The sequence below is a fragment of the Bos mutus genome, chromosome 13 (genome assembly GCF_027580195.1).
Source record: "Bos mutus isolate GX-2022 chromosome 13, NWIPB_WYAK_1.1, whole genome shotgun sequence".
In the NCBI taxonomy this organism is placed as follows: domain Eukaryota; kingdom Metazoa; phylum Chordata; class Mammalia; order Artiodactyla; family Bovidae; genus Bos; species Bos mutus.
Window position 1 is genome coordinate 56,896,320 of NC_091629.1, and position 12,220 is coordinate 56,908,539.

General features: G+C 54.6%; 1 protein-coding gene across 3 annotated transcripts in view; it reads right to left on the bottom strand.

Moving 5' to 3' along the window:
• Positions 1 to 257: 257 nt before the first annotated feature.
• Positions 258 to 12,220, bottom strand: part of JPH2 (junctophilin 2) — a 74,744-nt gene continuing 62,781 nt past the window's right edge. The window contains exons 3-7 of one of the 3 annotated variants that reach the window (XR_011466601.1): positions 7,266 to 7,384; positions 4,644 to 5,377; positions 3,840 to 3,933; positions 3,020 to 3,195; positions 258 to 2,051 (exon numbers count right to left, since the gene is read on the bottom strand). Coding sequence is in view for 1 of the 3 variants with exons in the window: in XM_070381772.1 (XP_070237873.1) it covers positions 3,853 to 3,933; positions 4,644 to 5,377; positions 7,266 to 7,384 (934 nt within the window). In the remaining 2 variants the exon portion in view is untranslated. Of the gene's footprint in view, positions 2,052 to 3,019; positions 3,196 to 3,839; positions 3,934 to 4,643; positions 5,378 to 5,493; positions 5,708 to 7,265; positions 7,385 to 12,220 lie in introns of those variants that run through there. The other 2 variants (XM_070381772.1, XR_011466602.1) reach the window with 2 other exon arrangements.

The window sequence follows — 12,220 nt, forward strand, 5'->3', positions numbered from 1 at the left end:
TGGAGGAGGAAATGGCAAACCACTCCAGTATTCCTGCCGAGCTGACCCCATGGACAGAGGAGGTTGGTGGGCTACAGTCCATGGGGTTGCAGAGAGTCAGACACGACTGAGCAAGTGCACACACAGGAGGTATTATGGAAACTGTAAGAGAGGCAGGGCCTGACCCAGCGTGACCCAGGGTCCTCAGCTTCCCTCCTCCTCCTCAGACCAGTCCCCCATCCTGAGGCCACAAGCAGACCCCACAGCCCAGGCAGAGCCTGTGAGCAGATGCAAGTTTATTATTGCATAGACGGCAGCTTCCTGAACCTTCACCCCAAATACCAACCCCCAAACAAGACCCCACCCAGGAGCCCTGGTAGCCAGAGGCTTATTCCCAACCCTAAGCCAGACCAAAAACCCCAGACAGCGACCTCAGAGCCCAGGCCTGGAGCCTGTCTCCCCTGAGAAGCACCCCGGCCCACCCTCCTCTTGCCCTACTTGTCCAGAAAAGCCCACACACGATGGCGGAGGCCCTGGAGGACAGCAGAACCCACAGGCTCCTCTCGGCAGAAATGCAATCCAACAAGCTCAAGGCCCCAGCAGTGCTTGAAACAGTAAGTGTGGAGTTGGAAGGAAGGTTCCCAAGTATTGAGGGAGGAAGGGAAAGCTGACCCCATCAGAAACAAACTTTAGGTCAAAGAGCAAGCCCGGGGGGAGGCCAGACTACCCCTGCCCCAGCCCCCAAGGAGCAGAGAAACAAAGACAGAAAAGCAGCTGCTCCCCTCCAACTCAGTTTAAATGTCCTGGTCACGTCCTTCCCCCCGCTCAAAGGGGCCTGGACCACTGGCCCTCCATCCTTCCCCAGCGCCGAGGCCACAGCCCTCAGCCCCCACCCACTCCCAGCCAGCACCAGGGACAGGAGAAACCAGAATGGTACACAGCACATTGGAAAGGGGCTACATGCAAAGACCGGCTCCTGCCAAGCAAGCCGAGGAGCTTATCACAGGAACAGCAGGAACCCCACACCTGCTCCCCTCTCCCTGGGACACGCTGGCTGACAAGCAGCCTTCTTCAGCATCGGCCTGAGAGTCTGCCCCAGCGAAAGCTGCCTGGGCTTCCATGCTCAGCACCCCCCACCAATCAAGCCTGCGGTGGCCCCTGGGAGCGGAAGCGGACAAACCAGTTCACGGGCATCCCTGAGGCTTTATCTCACCGGCCCCACGGCTCCTGCAGGGTGACCTCTCCTCACCCTCAGCATCCTCGAAGCCCCCATGTGTAATGCCAGCCCCAGGCTCAGGTGCCCTCAGAAACAGGGCCATCCTAACTGCCCCTCAGCCCTTCTCCCCACACACCCCGCCCCCTGGCCACCTGGTCAGCGGCTTCCCAGCCAAAGGTCCCAAACCCTCACGTCTCCCCCTCGCCTGCTGGTCCAGAGGGAAGCTAACTGGACCGGTGGGAGGAGACAGAAGCACTGTATTCTGGGATATTCAAACAGAAGATGTCCATTTCCTCTGTTGTCATCCTGAGCATCTGGAAGCAAGGGACAGAGTATGGGAGGGGTCGGGACTGAGACAAGAAGGGCTGGTGGGCTGAGAGCATCACCCGCCATGACCCACCACAGGGATCTCGTCACTTCCTCCGCTTGCCTGGGAGGCCTCAGAAGTTTAAAATAAAGCCAGGGAGGGTAGGAAGGAGGGGGCTGGGATTTAACATCCGGGTTTGGTGACTTCTCCCAAAACACAAAAAGCCTGGGGAGGGGGTGACCTAGGGTAGGGGTGGAGGCGAGGGAGTGGATGGGGATGGGGGATGGAGCAGATTGGGAAGTTCAAGACCAGGGCTCTTCTTTCAGGGCTTTCCCTGCCACTGGGCAGAGAGCTCCCGGACGTTGCCCAGCACTTTTCTCTTCCTCTGGGCATTGCCTGTGTCTGGGCACAGATGCCACGGGAAGCCTCCTTCAATGTTTGTGGTGTGGATGCGAGTGGACCCCCAGCAACCGGGTCCAGTCCTCCTCAGCCGCCCTGCCTGGCACTGCAAAAGATGGGTCCATGCATCCTCAGCAGGAACTCCTGGCTCTGCAGAGAAGAAAAGAGGTCCAGGTGAGGGAAGGACGGAGGAGGGATGAAGGCAGGGGCGGGGGGTGGGGGTGAGGCTGAGCCAGGCTCCGGGCAGGGTTCAAGGAGCAGGCCTGATCCTCTCTGGGGCAAGATCTCTATCACCAGCACCATCCCTGCCTCTGCAAGCCCGCAAGCCTTGGCCTTGGGCTCTGACTCAGTGGGACCAGAGACAAGCCCTAGAGGCCCCTCCTTGGCCCATGCAAGGCCCTGCTGGAGGCTGCCTCTGCCTGTTCCCTTTGCCTGGTACATGCTGCCCTCCTCTCCTCCCCTCCCTCACTGCCATCTGGCTCGCCCCTCACCATCCTTCAGGTCAGGAAGTTGGCAGTCCCCGCTGCAACCATTCCCAGATCCCCTAGGAAACACGGACCCCGCTGGGGCCAGCATCTGCTCCCAGGGCAGCACCTACCAGGCTAATATTGTCACTGGCTGTTTACCCTTCTCCTTCTCCTCTGGGACTGAGTAGGAACCCCCGGCCCATACTAAGCTAGAGTCAAGGGAGGGGATCTTTGAGGGGAGCAAGGCAAGAGGCAGCAAGTCTTGTTAGCAGCACCAAACACAGGATTCACAGTGTAAAGGCTGGTCCTAGTATGAGGAAGATTTGATTTGCCTTGTGGCTACTTTGGGTTCCCAGGTGGTGATGGTGGTAAAGAACCCGCCTGCCAGTGCAGGAGACCTAAGAGACTATGGGTTGGATCCCTGGGTCGGGAAGATCTCCTGGAGGAGGGCATGGTAACCCACTCCAGTATTCTTGCCTGGAGAATCCCATGGACAGAGGAGACTGGCAGGCTTCGGTCCACAGGATCACAAAGAGTCGGACACAACTGAAGTGACTTAGCACGCATGCACGTGGCTACTTCACCCTGAGACCAGCGAGGGCCATTTTCCTTCACCCCAGCCCTGCCCACTTCCTTTTCACCGGACCTTACCCAGCTCCTGAGCTCCATCACGGGGAGAAAACCAACTGATGGAACCGACTGACTGACAGCAGGGTTCAGGAAGAGGACTGAGGGGGGCAGGTGGAGAGTGCGAGCAAGAGAGAACCAGAGGACAGGGAAAGAGGATCCGGCCATCCCGGGCGACCTCAGTCTAGACTTCCGGGGCTCTGTGGGGAGGAGGTCAGGAACTATTCTGCTTAATGTTTAAACTCCAAGACTCTTACACAATGAGCCGTAAGTTAAAGGTTTACTTTCATGTTCGCCTCATTTCTTAGGGCAGGAATGTGTCCCTGCTGTGTCCCTATTCCCAGCAGAGCAGGCGCTCAGTAAAGGGGGGTTAAATGGGCTTCCCTGGTGGTTCAGGGGTAAAGAATCCACCTGCCAGTGCAGGAGACACGGGTTCGATCCCTGGGTCAGGAAGATCCCCTGGAGAAGGAAATGGCAACCCACTTCAGTATTCTTGCCTGGAAAATCCCATGGACAGAGGAGCCTAGAGGGCTACAGTCTGTGGTGTCGCAAAAGAGTTGGACACGACTTAGGGACTAAACAACAACCACAACAAATGAATGGTGAGTTCGTGAATGAACGAAGCCCCCAGCGTTCATCTGACAGCCAGCCAGTGTTCTGTGCACGTTGGGCCAACGAGGGTGCGTGCATGTGTGTGTGCGCACTGGGGAGAGATGATCTCTCAAATCCACACTCTAGGTCCCTGCCCCTGCTGGGGGGTGGGCCTCAATTAACCACAAGACAGTGGCCCAGCAGGCCCTTACTCTCCTCCCCAGAGACTGCCGTGCTCTCCTCCCGGCCTCACCTGGGGGACAAGGTCAGGTCAGCAGGTGAACGAACAGGATGGCCAGGCCAATGTTCAGCAGGATCACCATGCAGATGAGGACGGTGTTGGGGACCTGGGAACAGCGGAGACAGGCTGCCTGAGTCCCCAGGAGAGCACACTCCCCCACCCCAACCCTCCGCAGTGTCCAGCACCTGGACAGACCATCCGAGCTGGAAGGATTCCTGGAGGAAATAATCAACCAAACTGCTCAGGGTCTAGAGAGATCGAGAACGTATCCCAGGACACACAGAGGGCAGAGCTTGGACTGGAATCCAAGTACATGGCCGTACCCACTGCTAATTCCTCTGGGGCTGCATCTCTCAGGCCCTCTGAGCCCAGCTTCAGTCTTTGTCACTGTAGCTTCCTGCTCCCCTAACAAGGCCAGAGGGCCAGGACTCACCCCCTTAATGAACCATTCCTCCATCCCCCCAAAGCCCTCCCTGCTACACCATGTAGTAGAGGCTATTGGAGCCCAGCCTAGATCCTTCATAAACAGGAGCAGCCCACAGCCTAGCTGCTTGGGACTCCTAGTCGCCTCCTCCAAAGGAGCGACCAGACAACTGTACAGAGGCCAGCCCCTGCCCAAGGTGGGGGCACTCTGCCTGCAACCCTGGGTCAGGCTGCACCTAACTAAGCCCACATCCCGGCAGGGGTTCCCCCCTGCCCTGTCCTGTGCCATCATCCTGGTCCCCCAGTCATCTGCCCCCCCAATCCCACTTCCAGCTCCCCGCCCCTCCCGCCCCCTCCCCCCACCCCCACCGCCACTTCCACCAGCAGCCTCACCTCCTCCACCTCGACCTCTGCCGCCGCTGCGGCCTCCTTCCGAGCCTTCTTCTTGGCCCCAGCCTTGGTCAGCCCTCGGGCCTCCGTCTTGCGGGCCTTGACCTTGGGTTCGGCTTTGGGCACGATGGGCTTGGGTTCCAGCTTGGCGGGGCTCTCGGGCGCCGGCGCGGGGCTTCGGGGCGGGGGCGCCGTCCCGGGCGCGGCGGCTGCGGCCGGGGAGGGGGGCACGGAGTCGGCGGCGGGGGGCTCGGGCTCGTCCTCGAAGGGCGGCGGCGCGGGCGGCGCGGTGCGCACGGCGTAGCTGTGGTAGCCCTGGTACAGAGCCACCTCCGGCTCCTCGGGCCGCGCGGGCGGCGCCTGCAGCGCCTCGATGGCCATGCGTTCGCTGGCCGGCCGGGCGGGGCTGCGGCGACCCGCGCCGTCGGACGGCGTGACCGGCCGGCTGCCCTCGCCGCCGCCGCCGCCGCCGCCGGGTTCACCGTTCCAGGCGCCTGGGCTCAGCAGGCCGTCTTTGGACGCCGCGGCCGGACGGGGCCGCTTGGGCTGCGGGGGCGTCCCGGCCGGCGACGGGGGGCCACCCTCGGGCGCCGGGGTCTCCCGCTCGTGCAGCTCCGGGCTCTCGCGGAGCCGCTCCGGGAGGCCCGCGGCGCCGGGGCCCCGGTCGGGGGAATCCAGCAGGCTCTCAGAGTTCTCCAGGATCTCCTGGAGCAGCCGGCGCTTTTGATACTCCGGACCTGCGGGGGGACCACAAGGGGAGGTGGGATTCGAAGCTGGGTCCCCGCACCGGCTGACCTTGGGCAAGCCGCTCCAACCCCGCTGAGTCTCGTCAACTTACTCAGCCAGCACTGACCTGCAGCCACCAGGTGCCAAGAACACTGTTTTTAAGCCATTCCCCAATACTAACTCATTTACTCCTTTGAATAACTCTATGCTGCTGCGTTGCTTCAGTCGTGTCCGACTCTGTGCAACCCCATAGACGGCAGCTCACCAGGCTCCCCAGTCCCTGGGATTCTCCAGGCAAGAACACTGGAGTGGGTTGCCATTTCCTTCTCCAATGCATGAAACTGAAAAGTGAAAGTGAAGTCGCTCAGTCATGTCCGACTCTTTGCTACCCCATGGACTGCAGTCTACCAGGCTCCTCCATCCATGGGATTTTCCAGGCAAGATTACTGGAGTGGGGTGCCATTGCCTTCTCCGGAATAATCCTATGAGGTGGATGCTATTATTTAGCCTCCACTGCACATAAGAACTCGGAGAAGGTAATGGCACCCCACTCCAATGTTCTAGCCTGGAGAATCCCAGGGACGGTGGAGCCTGGTGGGCTGCCATCTATGGGGTCGCACAGAGTCGGACACGACTGAAGCGACTTAGCAGCACATAAGAAGAAAAGGAGGCTCAGAGAGGTAAAATGCCTTGCCCAAAGTCACCCAGCTGACCAAGAGCGGAGCCGGGGCTGGCACACAGGCTGTCTGGCTCCAGAGTTTATGCTCTTTATGGTCACACCGGCCTCTTTCCATTCTCTTATCTGAAAAACAGGCCTAATGATATCTATTTCATAAATACTAACTGTAAGATTAATCGAGTGGGAAAAAAAATGCCTGTGAAATGCTGAGCGCAGAACCTGGCACGTGGTGACAGCTGTTGCTATGACTACCCAAGGCGGAGGCTGCCAGCCAGCGTCGCTCTTCCTGGGACCAGCAGGGGGCGCACTGTGATGGGACGCGTGACTCCTCTTGCCGGGCTGAGATCTGCACTCTGAGGTCTTGTATCTAGCCTCCCTTGCTGCTGCTGCTGCTGCTGCTAAGTCGCTTCAGTCGTGTCCGACTCTGTGCGACCCCATAGACGGCAACCCACCAGGCTCCCTCATCCCTGGGATTCTCCAGGCAAGAATACTGGAGCGGGTTGCCATTTCCTTCTCCAATGCATGAAAGTGAAAAGTGAAAGGGAAGTCACTCAGTCGTCTCTGACTCTTCGCGACCCCATGGACTGCAGCCTACCAGGCTCCTCCGTCCATGGGATTTTCCAGGCAAGAATACTGGAGTGGATTGCCATTTCCTTCTGCCTTGCTGCTGCTGCTGCTAAGTCGCTTCAGTTGTGTCCGACTCTGTGCAACCCCATAGACAGCAGCCCACTAGGCTCCTCTGTCCCTGGGATTCTCCAGGCAAGAATACTGGAGTGGGTTGCCATTTCCTTCTCCAATGCATGAAAGTGAAAAGTAAAAGTGAAGTCACTCAGTCGTGCCGGACTCTTAGCGACTCCAAAACCCTTCAACATGGAGAGCACCAGTCACCCACCCTGATGGACTCCCACCACTGTATTCAAGGGCAAAGTCTGGATCAGAGCCAGGAGGTCCTCCTCACTCTGCAGCCTCATTCCCCAGGGACAGGAGACAGGCTCCAGTTGGGGAAACCTCTTATTACCACCCCAATCTCAGCCTGAGTCCCCTTGACTCATCCCACCGCATGCCTGCACCACGCCCCACAGATGCTCACAGGCATGTGTGGACCCAGAGGAGCATCTCAGCTTTCCACCAAGCAAAGAAAAAGGTGTCCACCTCCCCATCCCCACCCCACGGACTTTCCCCACCCCATCCTGGCCAGTCCCCTCCCTGGCTGGCCCTACCTGGCTGGTAGAAGTCTGGAGCCAGCTCCCTGGCCAAAGTGCGGGCAATGTTGGACTCTTGGTTAGCAGCCAGGGCAGCCTGTTCTGCTGCCTCAGCTTTGGCCTTGGCGTGGCTTGTCCTAAGGAGACGACACGGTGGAGTCTCAGGATCCCTCCAGAGAACCAACCCTCTCTGCCCTTCCTCCCCCACCCACAATGAGACACCCTGGACAACACTTTTGTTAACTTGGGCTGTCAATGAATATTTATTAAGCCCTGTGGTCCAGGCTGTTGTGCGTTCCCCCGACCATTTCCTCTTCTCTCAGGGCACACAGACGGACATCATTTTCCAGCCTCCCTGGGGTTAGGTGTGGTCAGGTGACTGGCTAAAGCATTGTGGGAAGACAGGATGATGCCATTTCCAGGCATGGTCCACAAAAACCTGTCCTGTAATCCACAGTGTCCTCTCTCTTCTCCGCTGTTGCTGGTAAAATGCAGAAGCCAAGCCCCCAGAACAAGGGACTTAACCTCATTTGTGTCACAGCTCTTTTCAACCTGGTGACACCTCTGGACCCTTTCTCGGTATACTGTTTTAAAATGCATAAATTACACAGGATTACAAAGACATGCAATTACACTGACACACCGTTACCAGAATATTTAAAGGAACAAATCTGTAATATAATAATGCATATTCTTCTTTATTAACACATGAAACAAAATATTCAGCAGGCCTATTGACCACCATAATTTAAAAGTATAGATTAGCATAAAGGATATTTCAAGGATACATGCAACAACAGGAATGTGGCATGAAAATATATGTGATTTCTATGAGTGACAAAGTCAGAGATACTGCTAATACTACTGTGATTTATTGCCGACTTCTGTAATTGAAGAAAATACTAAATTTCAGTTACACGTCAGTAAAAATAGAGATGTGGTTTTCCCTGTCCAGATCCCTTCACTGGGCAAATGCACCCACCCTTGGCTGCTGAATTGACTGCTGATGGCTCACTGCTGTCTCAGAGAATTGCAACCAATAAGAAGCCACCTTGTTCCAAAGGTCCATACCCCTCCCCAACCCAAGGAGCCTATAACCAATGACTACTGACACCAGCCAGCCCCTTTTTGCCCCAAGAGGAACCAACTCTTGAGGTACCGCTCAGGCTCCAGAGCCCCACCGTGGGATGAGGTTGAAGGACTCCAGAACACATCCCTGCTTAGCTACTTCTCTGTCCCAGCCTGCCTCTCTCACTCTCCCTTGCTTCTGAGAGCACTTGCTCCATAAATCGGCAGTGCAAGAATCCTCATCTCAGACTCAGCTTCTAGGGAATCTAACCTAAGGCAGCATCCAGATTCACAGACTCGCTGAATTCTATCCACAGAACCCCCGTGGCCCCCAGGGTCAAGAAACATGGTGGAAGGAACTCGGGTCCACAGATGATTATTGCATGGAGCAAAGCCCACCTCCCCAACAGTTTCATATTAAACATGCAACATTTGAGCATTAAATTTAAACATTAAACTCAGCAAGCCTTAAATGTCTACTGCATTAAGTGCCTAAGATTTGGGGATGTTTATTTCAGCTGTTAATCTAACCTAACTAGGAAACGCACCTACAAAAATATTAACAGCCCCACTAACCAATGGACTTCAAGGTAAAGAAATTAAAGATTATCTCATGTAATCATCATGATGCCTTAGGAAGATGGTGCTCTTATTATTGTCCCTATTTTACAGAAAAGGAAACTGAGGCACAGGCAGGGTAAGTAACTTGCCCAAGGTCACAGAGTCCCTAAGTGCAGCAACTGGGATTTTGAACCCAGGCAAGATGATTCCAGACCCTGTGCTGCTCTGAAGAGTGTGCCGTGGTTGGTCAGGAGCCAAGATTCCAGGGGCAAGACAAGCGCCTTTCAAAAGGAGGAGATGGGCTGGACGCAAGCAACCAAAATTATTTAATATAATGTAACCAAATAAAAGGGATTCCCTGGTAGTTCAGCTGGTAAAGAATCTGCATGCAATGCAAGAGATCCCTGTTCACTTCCTGGGTCATGAAGTTCCCCTGGAGAAAGGATGGGCCACCCACTGCAGTATTCTTGGGCTTCCGTAGTGGCTCAGACGGTAAAGAATCTGCCTGCAATGCTAGAGACTTAGGTTTGATCCCTGGGTTGGGAAGATGCCCTGAAGGAGGGCATGGCAACCCACTCCAACATTCTTGCCTAGAGAATCCCACCGACAGAGGAGCCTGCAGGGCTGCAGTCCGTGGGGTCGCAAAGTCGGACATGACTGAGCGATTAAGCTCAGCACAATTAAGTGCCATTGTGAGAAGTGCCATAAAGGAGTATAGAATGTGATGAAAATGTCCAACAGGAAGGCTTGATGTAGATCAGTGGTGGAGGGGGGGATCAGGCAAGGTTTCCTCGAGGATGTGACAGTTGAGACCTGAAACTGACACACCCATTGATTGGCTCATCAGCACTGAGGCAGGAACAGTGAGCCAGGCAGAGGGAAGGGCATGTGCAAAGGTCCTGAGAGGGGGTACAAGCGTCATGTCTTTGGGGAACTGAAAGGTCCAATCAGTGTCCCCATGAGCAGATGAGTCACTTCCTTGGGGATTTGATCTGCGTGTATCTCCAGCACAAATTGAGCCCCATCTAGAGATGAAGTTTACTAAGCTCCCTCCAGGTGCCAAGCCTTTTGCCTACGTTACGCCTTACAATCCTCAAAACTGCCTGGGAGGTAGCTTTTATTGAATCTACTCCACAGGTGGGGAAACTGAGTCTCAGAGCAATACCTTGCTCAAGGATGCCAAGTAACAACTGACATTTACAAAGCATTTACAACATGCCAAGAGCTTTATAGAAATTAATCCATTTCATTTTCCCAAGTACTCTTTGTGGCCCATCATCCCTCTTTACAGAGGAGAAATCCAAGGCACAAGAAGGTTTAAGGAGCCCACCTACAACTCATCCAACCAGCAAGTGAAAGCAAGGTTTCAAACAAAGGCTTTCTTGGGCCTAGAGTCTGTGCCTTTTGTCACAGGTTTGTCTGTCCACTCAATAGTAAGTAGTGGGGGACTTCCCTGGTGGTCCAGTGGTTAAGAATCTGCCTTCCAATGCAGGGGACATGGGTTCTATCCCTGGTCCGGGAACTAAGATTCCAATGCTGCTGGGCAACTCCGCCCACACACAGGAACTACTGAGCCCTGCAGGCTCCAGATCTCTGGTCTACAAGAGAAGCCCCACTCACCTCAAGGCGAAGCCCGGGCACCACAACTAGAGGCCCAGCACAGCCAAAGTAATAATAAGTAGTGGAGCTCAAACCCAGAACTGTCTGGTTTCTAAGCCCCTCCACTGCCACAGAAATGTTTACTGAAGAAAATAAGATTATACTGAACGAAAGAATCCATAAAAGAATGCACGCATACATACATGTACACCTGCATGGGCAAGGGGCAGCATAGAGAATAAAGAGCAGGCTTTTGGAATCAGCAGCCCTGGATTCTAACTTTGGCTCGGCCATGGCTGGGGCTAGGGTGCAAATGATGCATTCACCTCAGGCTCAAAATTTAGGGGGCTGACCAAAAAAAATTAAAAACCTCAGTAATCCAGATAAACAATACTTGAATGCAATATTTTTTAAAGTCAAAATTAATGCAGCAATAATCCTTGATGAACAAGTTATGAAAAAAATGTCAATAAAGTCCAAATCCAGACCATGCACTTCTACGACTCACCTCACTCGCCTCCCCCTAGTCCCAACCCTACAAGGACTCTAGGACCTTGGGTGAATGGCTTTGCCTCTCTGTGCCTCAGTTTCTGCGTCTGTAGGATGATAATTCTCCCCTCTTGGAATTGATGTGAATGGCTGAGAAGCAACATAGGAAGGTGTTTAGCCCGGGATGGGGCTGAGGGATGGTGATGGTGGTGGTGGTGATGGTGGTGATGGTGATGGTGATGACGATGGTGTTGATGAGGGTGTTGGCAGCGATAGAGAAGAAAGAGGAGGAGAAAAAGGAGGAGAAAGATAACATTTGTTACACCGAAACCAACTGTGGAACCAACAAGGGCCTACTGTATAGCACAGGAAACTATAGAAAGAATCTGAAAGAGTATACACACACACATATGTATAATCAAATCACTGGGCTGCACGTCTGAAACTTGCATGATATTGCAAATCAACTATACAATTAAAAACTAAAAAAAGAGAAAAAATGTAGTGCATGCACAACCCCAGACACACGTTTGCCTGTACATGGGTATGTGTGATTCAAAGATCTAAATTTTCAGAGACACTTCCCTGGAAACCTGAAACCCCAGGTTGGGTGGGGGAGGAGGGGAAAGACTGGGCAAACCTTCAAACTGAGAAAATGTCCTTTTTTGGTGGTGTGAGCTGGATGAGGCTTGTTTCCTGGGAAGCTGTGTTGCAGGACGGACTCTTCAGGCCAGAATGGCAGTCTTCACACTGAGCCCTGGAAGGTTCTAGAGGATCAACAATGGACCCTCCAGGGCAACCAGAACAGGGGTCAGAGGGGGATGGCCACACAGCCCCCTCTGTAATAAAGGTAATAAAGGCTGCTGGGTTTGAAGGAAGCACCCTTGACTGATTGAATACCTTACCAGCCCCGCTCCAATGCCTCTGATCTCAGGAATGGCCCCTCAGCTCCCTAGCCCTCAAGCCAGGAATCCCAGTGTCTCCCACACCCTCCTTCCTCATCTTTCAATATTCACAAACAAGCACCACCAACTCCTGTCTCTCCTGCTCCCCCCGAGGCTCTTGATCTCTATTCTCCATCTTTCCATGGCTCCTCCTGCCAGGTTCCCCTCTGCCCTCTGTAACCTCCCTGCTTCCAGACTCACTCCCTACAACCGATCACACACAGCTTGCTTGCCTCACCTCTTGCTGACAGTCTCTGCAAGGCTTCCTATCTCGCAGAAAGTAAAGTCCAAAGTGCTCAGCACAGCCTTCAA